Source organism: Aphis gossypii, chromosome 1 (assembly GCF_020184175.1).
Source record: "Aphis gossypii isolate Hap1 chromosome 1, ASM2018417v2, whole genome shotgun sequence".
NCBI lineage: Eukaryota > Metazoa > Arthropoda > Insecta > Hemiptera > Aphididae > Aphis > Aphis gossypii.
The window spans coordinates 22042080-22056118 of NC_065530.1; the positions used below are offsets into that span (position 1 = coordinate 22042080).

Genomic DNA, 14039 nt, shown 5'->3' on the forward strand with positions numbered 1-14039 from the left:
GCTTTTATATTCAAATAAATGAAAAAAGTCTAAAGAAATGGCTTGTATTTAATCGCATTATAGTGATACTTATTTACATTGTATTATATTTTAAGTTATTTATGGGAAAATAATAATAATGAACAAACTCGTTATTAATTATTATGTGTTAATTTATTTTATATTTATTTTACAGAAGCTGAAATATAGGTAAATCTGAAATTAATTAAATTAAAACAAAAAAAGTATATTTACCTAGTTTATTTGACTATTTTTGTAGATTCATTTCTTCCATTAACTTCTCGACTTATGGACGCTATTTTAAAAGACTTCCAAGGGACCAATAATAATCTTAAATAACAGTCTTTTTATAACAAGATTTTCTATCTCTAAAGTAAGAAAAAAATAACTATAAGCTCTCTCGTTTCGTTAAACATCAAAAACTGTTTGTGAAGTCTTTCGTGATCCCAGAAAATCATCAAATATGATATGTTACATAAAATCTCTAAACTATCTTATAATTCTGATAAGAAAGTTAAGCTTTAAGTATATATATAATCTAAACAAACTCTAAGCAAAATTATATCAATTGTATTTCAACCTATTTTTTTTCTGATTTTAATAAATTTTCATTTAACTTAAATATTATTATTTGTATATTAATATAATAATAATGTCTTTAAGTTTATTTTTAATAACGTTTTTAGTTTTACAATACTATAACTTACTAATAATATTCTAAGCGTACACTCATAATATATTGTATTACTGTGTTTTCATTTTATATTAAAACTTCAAATAATTAAATTAATTTGATATACATAGTACGATAGTTACATCATATAGCTTCAAACAAATACACTAAGATTTTTCTTTAGATTAATAAAAATAAATATTAATTACATACTTTAAAACACTAATTAACAAAACTTGATTTTTACTTATTAAATCGAGCTACTTAGATCTATTAAAATATTCATTCTGTCAATGAAAGTTTTTATAAAATAATATATTATAAATCTATAATATAAAAAATATTTATAAATCAATTACTTATCAAACCATTTTTATTTTAGGTACATTTATGTTTAAATTTCAATATAATAATATTAAGCTAATTAACTCTTTACCATTATATATAAAGAACATTAGTAAAATTAATCATTGTGATTTGTAAACTAGCGAACATGACTTTTCACTCATAACAATTAAAAGTTGGATTATCTAAAGTTCACAAACTCGGAAGTTGATCATTCGCTAACTCCTGCTATACCTCTTTATAGGCTGTCGCTGATTCTATTACAACTAAACATTATAGAAAATAAACCAAATTAATCGAAACTTACAAAGTTATGATACTATTTGATTGATTGCAGTTAATTTTCCAAGTCAAATTAAGACATACTAAACAACATAGGTACTAAATAAGTTAGTTTCATGCTATAGTACATACTTTTAAGTTAATTTTCTTAGAGCTAGTGTTGAAATAAATACTTTTTGAAATAAATTATTTTATAATAAACATAACAAATTAGTTGATATTTTCATCGTCGTACTTAAAAACAATCATTATTTTTCAAATTATCTCCATTTATGTTTTCAAATATGAACTGAAAAATATATTTATACATTTTAAAGATATATAATCCTGATAATCTTATATTTCAAAAATAATTGGCTACATAATCTTAATATTTCTTAATATTTATATTTTGAAGAGTAAATTATAATCAAAAGACTTTCACCAGTATAAAATGTTTCCCTACCACTCTATATTCACTTTTCTCGTATAAGTATTAAGCAATTGTATTTTTACTTTATTTTAATTTTTATTTTAAATAATTAGTAATTTTATGTATAAATCTTGAATATCAATAAATATATTAAAATATATTATGTAAAAATATTAATTTACAGATATTACTATACAATTATTTATGTAGATACCTACTGAATTCAATATATATATATATATATATCTAGGATATTTTCAGATGGAGCTCATTAAATTTTAAATCCTTCATAAGTTGAGTATATGACCTGTAATGCAGACAATATAGTATAAAGAATTTTTTTTTTATCACACTATGAAAAACATCGGCTGTCGAGTTGTAAGCACGTGCATGGTCGGAAGTTTTGATGTAGGTTTAGCCAAGGACGTTTTTGTGTGAACGATAAAGGGGAGGGTAAAAGAGAAGAAATGGTAGTTCTAGTAGAAGGTTTGGCATTGCGACGTGGTACATTTCTCCACATTAAACATTCACCCCCCGAGTAGTTGGTACTTTTTTTGTAAACTCGTCGTTCTCGAGCACGTGTTGTCGCCCTTCATGAAATAACAAAAATGAACGGCTCCTCGGCACACTTCTCATTCAGTTGCTATAAAGAAAAGCGGTAGGGTGAAAAAATAAAATAGAAATCGCATAAAATATTCAAAACAGTTTTGACAGTGTTTTACCACGGATTTTCCAATCCACGTTTCATTGCATAATTTAGCAACATGAGATGGGTACTGAACACACTTCACTGTATCCTACTTGTTCATTGAGGAAGTACATTGCTTATATACACGAGAAGCAATTTATTTTTCTGGTCGAGATAAGGTATAGAAAAGCATATTTTTATTCGAATTTCTAGACAACATTTACTTGAGAGACTCGGCCAAATAATTTATTTTAGTCGCAGTCTTATATTAGCGCATATTAATAAAGAAATAAACATATAACAATACTTAAATTTACTATTGTCAAATATGAAAATGATAATAATCGATATTTAAATTAATTTAATAAATGTGGGTGTTAAAATTAAGCAAATTTTAATGTATTTTATTAATCATTATTAATCACTTGAATCATATAAGGACATTTTGTTTTTATTTCTAAAACTTAAATTACATATAAAACCTATAAAAGATGATAAATATTTAGGTGAAGTACTGGTTTGATTTGCAGATATATTTTTATTTGTTAGTTAGGATAAAAATTAATTATTACAATTACATAAGAGAATTTATTATGTTGAACACTTAAACTAGTATGAACCTATTTTAAACCATATGCAATAAGAATTTACAAAATTATTCTAAGTAGAATAAGAAATTAATGGTTTTACACTTGCCTGTCTATAATATATCAATATAATATATTGCCACTACTAATTTAGATATACTCAGTGCACTTAATAGAGTTAATTTTTGTAAAACTTTCAACAAAAGAAAATTATAAATATTTATGAGCACCCACTTAAAATAAAATTGATTGGTTTGTAGAAAATAAAAAGAAAACAATAGTTTTGCGAAATTTAAAAAAATTACTGTTTAACACTTTAACAGAAATATAGACATAACGATATTATGTTTTCAAGTTAAATTTTATAAAAAATTTTAAAAACATCGTATTATGTGCTTACGCTATTATAGTAAAATAGTCTCCATTCAAAACGTTTTTAATCGTGATTATTCATCACTGCGTTTAATATAAAAATATAAAACACAATACACGGTTGTATAGTAGTATGCTAAGCGAAATAAAATAAGTAAGAAACATTTGGTTCTTTATTCTGTTAGCATTTTAATTTTATATTCTACTTGAATTTTTTTTTTTTTTTTTTGAGTAGGTATAAATATATTATTAAGCCTATAGAAAAATTTATAGAAATATTAGCAACGATAATAATAGAAAATTTAGTTCAGTACATAACAGCTACGATGCATAGTACCTAATACCTATACTTGCTTAAAATATAAGGTTATAGCCAAATTTTAAATTGTATTGTAATATAATTATTATTTTAAGTAAAATTCTTTTATAATGTATTTTAAAATATATTGTTTTGTAAAGATTCTAAGAATATCAAGACTTGGTTTTACACATAACTTGAAAACGTATAGGCTATTAAACTCATTACATATAATAACTATAGAAATAAATTATTATTATTAAAGTAACACATTATTAAAAGATCTATATAATTGAATAATTAATTAATCAGGTATCTCGTATACATAAATTACTGAATTAATTACATAAATACCTAAAATGAATTTAACTTTTGAAATAATACACATAACTTAATTTTACGAGTATATTGTTGATATTTAAACTTGCCTTATGGTTCATCTAAATTTGATTTGTTTGAGAATGAAATGTTGTTTTTAATCATACGTTTCTGCAAGTCCAGTGAGAGTACTTTTTTATTTAGGCTTGTCAGACTGTGACATGGAAGGAGGAGGAAGTTGGTTTTATTATTCTTTCTGTCCCAGCAGCAGTAAATAATACGGTATTCTCGGCAATTTGACAACAGACCCTCTTAAAGAGCTTCACTATAAAAGGCCATAAAACCAAAATAAAAATGTCCTATATATCGTATTCTTAATAGCCACTTAAGTTTACACTAGGGTAATAACTTTGACTTTTTGTTTTCAAGATTAAATGATGTTTATAGAACACGCCAAATAATAACGGATAAGTATAGTGAATATTACTAGTGAGTCCAAAACTGCATTCTGAGTACCTACCTCTTTTGAGCACTACCTAGGTGTTTATATATTAGCTATATTTCTCTGGTTAACACACTGTTGAAAATTCATACTTGATTAAAATCTGAATTCAAGAGTTTATTTTAATAAATTTATGAAACTATAATTAGGTTCATGTTAGTGTACTTTAATAGATACATACACTAAAAATCTAATTAATACATAAATAGAAAAACTTCATTGCATACTAAGAGGCAGAAAACTGGAATAAAATTTAAGTTTTAAGTTGTTACGTCCGTACCAGAATACCTACTGGCCAAAACATAAACAAATCTATAAATTAATTAAAACCAATTTAAAATGTCAATATAAACGTGTTAAAATATAATTTATATAATAACATTTTTTTAAACATTATATTTTTTTATGGCAATCAATGGCCATTTTTACCTAAGCTTTTTCTAAATAAAATAATACATTGGAAATTAAATTAATATAACTGAAGCCACGCAATTCCAAAAATTATTTTTTTTCAAGCTATTAAGTAGTAAACATTGTAAATAAAAAAAAATCTTAAGTGGATTTAAAATGTACTATTTTTCATGTCCAAACGATCTATTTTCATTTCAACACACTGATCGATCGAATTATTAATAATTCGAAAACGTGTTTAGATTCTTCGTTTTATATTCTTTAAATATTCCGAACAACTGTTAACAAGATTTGATTTATACTTATCAAAATATCGAATAAATCTTGTTTCACTGATAATATTTATACATACTCGAGTATCGAAGGTCGACATTAAATATACTCAAATATCAAGAACCAACTTATTAAATTATTAGACATATAATTATGACCCAGTTTTCCACAACTATGTAGTAAGAATCTTATATGTTAACGTTAACCTGTTGTAGTAAATACTTGGTAACGTTTTGTTAAAAATCTAAAAATAAAAATGAATTTATTATTTAGCATACCTATGCTCTAACGATGAAATTAAGACATAATACATACAAACTCATACAAAGAACATTACGAGAAATTAAAATATAATTAACAGTATTTAAATATATATTTATATTAAGTCTTGGTCAATTATTCCAATATCTGCATATTTTAAGTTAATATAATACAATTTTTTATAAATCAATACAATCTAAAAATCTATTAATTTAATACTTTTCATTTACTTTTAGGTTAACAAAAACATAATAACAACATGTTATTTATCTTAAATATTATGATTAAAGTTAATATTTTTTTTCCTATTAATATAGAATACACATATACATTATACATAATACAAATATAATAATAATCATTTAAATATATACATTTTATAATATTCAATAAAAATAAGGATAATACTACATTTAAATAACAACTATGTCTAACAATATATATTATATTATCCATAGGTAATAATTAATAAAAAAAAAATTTGACAAAGTCAGTCCAGTTATTCACAAAAACTCACTTAATTAAATTTGTTTTTTAAAAAAGCTACGTATATTAACATAATATAATTTATCGGTGTAGTACTTTCGTTGACTTATTTATCAACAATAACTTTAGATGATTATCACAGAAATATGTAGAATGAATAAAAATATGTTTTTAAAATACTTATAAAGCGTAATAAAAAGTTTAGGAAGACAAATGAATAAACAATAATAAACCGTATAATATTTACTATAAAGTAATTATTCTTTCTCGGATGGTGAACTTTGTACATTACTGCTTATTGTATCAATATATTTTTTCTGTGAATTATTCGATGTGCTAAAATAAAACATAAATTCGTAAATATAATAAAAATATTATAATAATAAAAATCTTACAAAATTAAAGAAATACTATTTTTATTTTTTTTAACTTACCTAATACAATCCTCTACTTCTTCTAATGTATCAGAAAGATAACTGCCTGTTTCTGGTAACATAAGTACAGATAATCCACCAATAACGCTAACTGTTCCCAGTACTAATAATGGTAAAACTTTGCTCAGTGGAGACTGTAATCAATTGAAAGTAAAATAAGTATACAATTTATATTAAAATAAATATTCACTGGACTCACTAAATTCCAAAGGTATGGCACCATAATAAGAGCAATTCCTGCTGGTATATTTGAAGTTCCCACGCCTAAATTCCTTATAACAGTTGGGAACAATTCAGCTGTGTAAAGAGGCATAATAACGTTTGACGACGACACGGAAAATTTTCCAGCCATCACCAATGATAGCGATATCCACTCATCCGTATCTAATAATTATAATACAATTTTTTAGAAAAACGTGTATCAGATAAAATTTAAATAAATAAATATAAATACCTGGTGGTAAAATTGTAGTAAGCAAACACGCAATTCCACCAGCTACCATGGTAAGGCATAATGGTATTCTTCGACCCATTTTGAGCAATATTACCACACTAATCAATATTGATGGAATTTCGACCAAACCTAAATTCAAATGCAATAATGAACAATATCTTTAGATAACGTTTAAACTTAATAATATTACTCTTGGATCGATTTAATTCGTTATTGTAAATTTAAATAAGTATTAAATTTATCAACGAAAATACTTAAATAAATTATAATTTATAAATATAAGTAAATAATTTATTATTTTTAAATATTTAAAAGATAAAAAAAAATTATTATTATATCCTGTAAATTACCTGATATTATAGTATTTATGTATATATTTCCTCCGATGTTTGACAGATTAAGTACAAGACCGTAGTATACTAAGTAAAGACTGAACCAAAGTATGTATAAAACAAGTGAAATCTTTCTAATATTTTTGGTGCGAAATAAATCTGAAACTCGTACTTTAGGTTTGCCATTAATTTCAAATTTGTTAATACTCTGAAACAAAATGAACAATTTATTATAAAAACAATATATTTGACTAATCTAACCTAACTATAATTATAGTAAATTAACAATTTTAAGAAAAAAATAGTAATTTGTATACAATATACATATATTATTTATTTCTAACTAATTAATGACAAATATTATAATAGGTTTTGAATCGAAGAATTTGAGCTTGGCCTCCAGATTACGCACCGATTCTTTTATAATCCTATGAAGTCATAAATATACATACTATACTATTAAGATGACCTGTTTCAAGATAACCAAAATATTACTCATAAGCCATGACATAAAATTTAACAATTTTACTGTAAGCAACACTAACAACAGTAAACAATAAAATACGGAGTATACATTTTACATTTGTACTAAACATAATAGTACATAATATACAATATACATGACATCAAAGTAAGTATGTAGTTTATAAATTCTACGCCAAAAATAAAACAAAAGTTTTAATGTGATTTTAATTTTTTACTTACTTGTTTAAGAATTTTGTCCATATTCACTGGTAATGGGTGCTTATTAATTTTAGAGGCCTTTTGCAAAACTTCCATTGTCTCTTCCACTCTGCCCATGGCTAATAACCATCTTGGTGATTCGGGAACAAACCTAATAATCCGTATGAATAAAAAGTATTTTCGCCATATATCTATCAAATGTCTTACCAATGCAAAACTAAAAAAAATACAGCGGGTAATGTAACACACCACTGCAGTAACCTCCATCCTCTGCATATGTATGCGATTCCGGAAATTATAATATAGCTCATCGGAACTGGGAGTAAATAGAGGACTCCAGCAATTGTTAACCATTTACCACCAACCAATTCCATACCTATAATTAACAAAAACCATGATAAATTCAATAACATTAAACAATATTATATACAGAATACTTACACAATACAAAACCACTAAAGACAATGCTCACACAAACAAATCCCAAAATAAATCTGAGTACCAAATAAAATTCAAACCAAGGACAAATAGCCACTAAAATACCAAGAGCCAACTGCATGATTAAAGAAGCCATCAATGTCTTCTTTCTACCAAATCTATAAATATATAAGATAACATTAATCAATCATTATCCAAATAAATCAAGCAATTTTTTAATTAAATTTAAGTATTTTAAACCAATTTATTAATGTATCACTATGTTCTTTCAATAAATGACCCCCTTTAAATCGTTAAAGAAAGAAAATAAACATGTATGTAATGAATTTACCGGAAATCTAATTTATATTTTCAACAATTACGAGTATTAACAATAATTCCTACGTACTCGGGTATACGTGATGTTTAAACGAATTTTACAAACCCCGGAACAGATAATAAAGATATTAAATTATATAATGGTTGAAATGAAAAGGAAATGAAAAAAAAAATAGAGAAAATGATATAACATTTTGAACTTTTCTTTATTATGTTGGTCATTTCTATTTTTCTAGCGTTATTTATGTAGGTAGGTATACGCTAGTAAACTGTTAATATCTACAATAGCGCATTATATTTTACTCTTTATTAAATAATAATATTACTATAGTATGAACTAACATCACTTTAAATGAATAAATTAAACAAAATATTATGACACTGCACATTTCACATATTCAAGTTTCACAAAAACAGTATAGGTATATACATATTTTAACTAATTTCATTAACAGTGTTTAATAATAAGATTTTACTGTTCGTCAAATAATTTTCGTAATCTGTTTAAAAGTTTATACCTTTTTGTAAAATGATTATCATATTATGAATATTTGTTCGCTTGTTAATGTTTAAAAGCTGTCAAAATTTGACTTACCTGTCAGACACGAGTCCGGAGAAGAAACCTCCAAAAGCAACACCCATCAAAAACATCATCTCTGCAAAGTTTTTTAATTCTTTTCGGTCACAAACTAGGTTCCACTGTAAATCCAAGTATCAAATAAATGAAAAATTTTTATTTATTTTTTTTAATTTTAAAAAAATTACTTCAGAAGTGATTGTATCACCGAATTCAGTAGTATTGAACTGCCACGAAGAACATGCCTTTATCTCATATTGTTCTGATTTTCTTTGAAGTAATTCTTCGTAACTATTATTAGCAAGTAAACTGTCATAGTTAATGTTACGATAATGACAAGGATCGTATACTGAAACCTATGTATAAAATAAAAATATGTATAGAAATCTGTTAACTAATAAAAAAATAAATTTAATTAAAACGTTTTATTGAGGTTCACCTTCACATAATATAATATTGTTTTAAATACCTTATATAATTTACAATTAAAACAGTAATTTATATGATTAAAGAAAAAGAAAATCTGTTTAAGTAAAAATCATTTTTATACTTATTTAAATTATCAAATAATCAAAAAAATATTGACCAATAAAATCAAAATAATTCATTGGATACAAAATTGACACCTTGTATGGAATTTTTTATTAAAATCACTGTGAGTATTTTATAGTTTTATTTCAATGACCATCACAGTCAAGGATTTTAAAAGTATAAACATCACTGTTTCAACTTTCTCGCAAAAATAAAATAGTATCCTCTAAAGCTCAATACTAAGCTGTTTAAAAACTAAATAATAATAATAACAATATAATAAAAGTTAATTTTATGCATAAACAATAATAATACATATCAATTGAGTTTTTTATTTTAAATACAAAGATGTAAACTCAACTATAAGTATAAGCTTGTATTGGGAAGGAAAATATAAAGTTTGAGTTATTAAAAATACATTAACTCAAAATAAATGTATCTAAATTAAAATAAAAGTTTAAAAAAAAAATGAGTAATTTTATCAAAAAAAATATTTATTATTTTAAATTTAAAGTATTGGTACTTTTTTTCTTTTAACATTTTATTATTTTATTATTGGACAAATAAATAAAAAAATTGGTTTAATTTAATAATAAATTATTTAACAATTATAATTTTTTCTTGAATTTAAAATACTTAATAACTCACATTGGTTGTTAATGATTCTGAGAAAACACCACTTAAAATTTTCCATTGATCCACTGATATCCGGTTCAATACACCCGGCGGCGGTGTACACCAGAAGTCCGTATCTGCCCCCTGGAACGTTAATACGAATATGTGCCATGTGCAAGGCAAATTTAACAAGGACAGAATTAATGTAAGCATAGCTTGCCATCGGCCAAATTCACCGATAGCCATAGAAACTGGATCTTCGTGTATCTTCTCCGTTCGTTTGTCATCTTTGAAAACTCCAACATTACCTTAAAAATAAAGAATAAATACCAATTTATAATTTAAATATGTATGATAAAAGTAGTATGAGGTGACATTGTATTTTATTTTTCTTAAATTATATTTTAATGTTTTCAATAAATATTTTTCCTGTTGTAACTTAAATAATATTCAATTCCAAATATATACAATTGGATACTAAAACATAAAAGAAGCGGATTCCGAATATAATGTTATATTTTATTTTTTCTTTCAATTAGAGTTTAAAATGAATAGCATAATTTAATAAATTGTATTTGATGTAAAATATTAGTTGATAGTTGAATAATTCGTGACTTAAACGTAGTACATTTTCAATTGACTTTGAATGTTCATTCAAATAATAAGCTGTAGAATCGTACGTCGTATTAGGCAAAAAAATTCAATGGTAACAAATAATAATATTAGTGTAGCTTGCCACATTGAATTACAAACGATCCGAATTATAATATAATATAATATATCATATATGTTTTTACGTTACTTCGATCGCATTTCAAACCGCATTTATTAATTAACAACCGGAAACTATATCATTATTAATGGTCCTTGAACGGTATGAAATTGCCACCGAGTATATGTGTGGAAAATCGTTAAACATCGACAAGCGGGGGAGGAGGCCTTCTGCGAATGCATAGCCGGAGGATACGGAACGTATTGCGAATTTACTTCCGCTGACAATGTGGTATTCGGTTAATGGTTAGGTCCCGTTTGCACTCGTTGCACTCGTTATGCGCGAAGCGACCACTAGTCAGACACTGAAGTTATAAAATATTATAAAAAACTTAAACCCGTCGTCCGTAGAAACGGAAATATGTATATAACACATCACGGTTGTCTATAAGTGTCTCTCCTAATGACAAAACAATATTATAATTCGACTGAGCGATATACATCGTGTCCACCGTCAAAAAACTATATACCTCCCTATAAAATATTATTTTTCGTCAAACCACCCTAACCTAACCGAGAAGGGGGGGGGGGGGGGGGTTAACCGTGATTATTGGACACTAGGCCCGTCATTGTCTCAACGGGTCGTGAACGGATAAACGATTCTCCGGAGAAAGGCGCAACGGCGATTGTTCGTCGTAATAGTATTATACGTACTATATACATAATATACATATTATAATAGTTGTGCACATTACTATCGCCATGCCAAGGATATTTGCCTACGAACATAGGTATACTATAGTGAGTATTATATACCTATACGACGGATCTATCGAAGTATCGCGCATGCCGCATACGTAATATTATTATAAATTGATTACATCTCTGTCGACCTCCATACTGCGTTCGAATGCTAAACCTATCAAACAAATCCGTTTACTGACGCGTACATAGGTAAATAGATGCAGGCCACGACGATCCGTCTGTGTTGTGGTTTTTGCGTACAGGTACATACGCACTTACGGTGCCCAGACACGAATGTTTATAAAAAATTATCATGCGCGTAACCCGGTCGGTACACTACTGTAATATTATGTATATTATTATGTTGCATTGATAATAATAATATACCGACAGAGTTCTCATAAACAATAGCGGTGTGTATACCTATTGATTTGATGTTCATTGCAGTGGTAGCGAACCTATAATAATACGTAAAAGTAGTCGATTGTTTATCAAATTTAAAAACCACGAGAATGTTTGAAATTGATTATTAATTATTATTATTTACCTAAACCCAACCATTGTTTTTATTTGTAATTTATCCGTCGTTTCAGCATAGAGTTATTTTATAATTTAAATCAAATACGGTTTATGTTTAATAGTATTATATAAATAACTAACCATCGATTGTTTATCCATTTATTTTTACTTGAAGTTATTGGTTTAAGGAAAATAAAATATGTCAGTATCAATTTAAATTAGAAGTTAGCAGAAAAAATAAACTTTAAGTATTGCAGGTTATTAGTAATGAGAAATAACTGTAAGTGAGACGTATTTCAAATGATATTTGGGTGCTTGAGATTAGATTTACCATGTAGGTCCACCCAAATTTTGGACAAATATAAACACAGATTGATCCAACCTTAAGGTGTGATTCCTTCCTAACCTAACCTATTCCACGGCTTTAACATCAGCCGCGTGACTGACTTTGGATTCTCAACAACTATCAATATCAATTATAAATTTTATACAACAAAATATACGAAACGTAATCAAAAACCACGTAGTTTATAAATAATTTTTGATAACACTAAAAATATGCCAACATATAAATTTAGCAAAACTATAGATAACGTCTTATCTATAATATAATGAGTGAATTTTTTTTATGTATAAACAACGTAAACCACTAGTTTGATGGTTTCTCGTGTTACTGCGTAGTAACAATTATAGTAAATATCTAAAAATCAAGTGATATAAAGATACGTATACCTACCTAGTAATTTATTTGACTATCAGGTAAGTAAACTCAATTTCTCAGTAAATTATCATGTAATTTTTTTTTTAAATATAATTTTACGTTATATAAACGTTATATTATTATAATACTATGTATTTTATATATATGTATACAATAGTAAATTTTAAAAACAATAAAATGCAGTTGTTTTTCAACCTATTAAAGTCATTAAAAAATGTTACCACTCTGGGTCCCTTATAATAAAAGGTATAGTTGATCGCTGAAGCGTATACTTGTTAAAAATTGTGAAAACATCACATTGTGACTGAAACTACCCAATTACAATAAATTCTAAAACAAAATATACCAAAAAACAAAAAAAAAAAATAGAGAAGATATAATTGTGTAATAAGTGAATTGGTATTATATCTACACTTTTTATCAAATTACATATCATACAATTTTTTTACTTTAATTATGACGTAAACAATCATCCAAAAGTAATAAACTAATAACTGTATTCCTAAAAATAATTGGAAACTCCGTTGCAAAAACTGTTCAGAGTCATGGCCGTTCATTTTAGTATAGATATACTATGCAATTTGTAAGGAAGTACAATAATTATTGTTATCCATAAACCATAACTCCAAAATTCTAAATGACCGTAGTTCATAATATTAAGTAATAAAATTACGTATAAACAAATAATTTAAATAAAAATATAAAATGTAAATAAATATTCAACCTATATTAACTTAATCTAATATTAATAATTATATTATATCAGTAGATAACCTTGACTCTCCGCCATCTCTTTTCAACAGTTTTGAATATAAATTTAATTTTTATGATTTTAGAATAAATATGCAAATCAATATTATTAAATAAATAATATTTATATCACGCTCAAAATATTTAAATTAAGAATATTCTTTGTTCTATACTACTGGCATGTGTAATGTGTATTGTACAATTTATTTATCAATTTAAATTTCGTTATTACTCATATAAAATTCAAATACCTATGGTAATTATCAAATTATTTATAATTTTTGGTCTATAATTAATACAATT

The 14039-nt window shown here is 25.5% G+C and overlaps 2 protein-coding genes across 7 annotated transcripts in view; both read right to left on the bottom strand.

The window, feature by feature from the left end:
* Positions 1 to 14039, bottom strand: part of LOC114127215 (uncharacterized) — a 106779-nt gene that overhangs the window by 32279 nt on the left and 60461 nt on the right. The window lies entirely within an intron of this gene.
* LOC114127218 (organic cation transporter protein-like) overlaps positions 5495 to 14039 on the bottom strand; it is a 53505-nt gene continuing 44960 nt past the window's right edge. For all 5 annotated transcript variants that reach the window (XM_027991400.2, XM_027991399.2, XM_027991401.2 and 2 more), the window contains 11 exons: positions 10325 to 10599; positions 9334 to 9501; positions 9164 to 9267; positions 8254 to 8408; positions 8020 to 8188; positions 7834 to 7963; positions 7147 to 7336; positions 6797 to 6925; positions 6542 to 6726; positions 6343 to 6476; positions 5495 to 6244 (listed from right to left, as the gene is read on the bottom strand). In XM_027991400.2, the coding sequence (XP_027847201.2) occupies positions 6166 to 6244; positions 6343 to 6476; positions 6542 to 6726; positions 6797 to 6925; positions 7147 to 7336; positions 7834 to 7963; positions 8020 to 8188; positions 8254 to 8408; positions 9164 to 9267; positions 9334 to 9501; positions 10325 to 10599 (1718 nt within the window). In that variant the 3' untranslated portion in view covers positions 5495 to 6165. The remainder of the gene's footprint in view (positions 6245 to 6342; positions 6477 to 6541; positions 6727 to 6796; positions 6926 to 7146; positions 7337 to 7833; positions 7964 to 8019; positions 8189 to 8253; positions 8409 to 9163; positions 9268 to 9333; positions 9502 to 10324; positions 10600 to 14039) is intronic.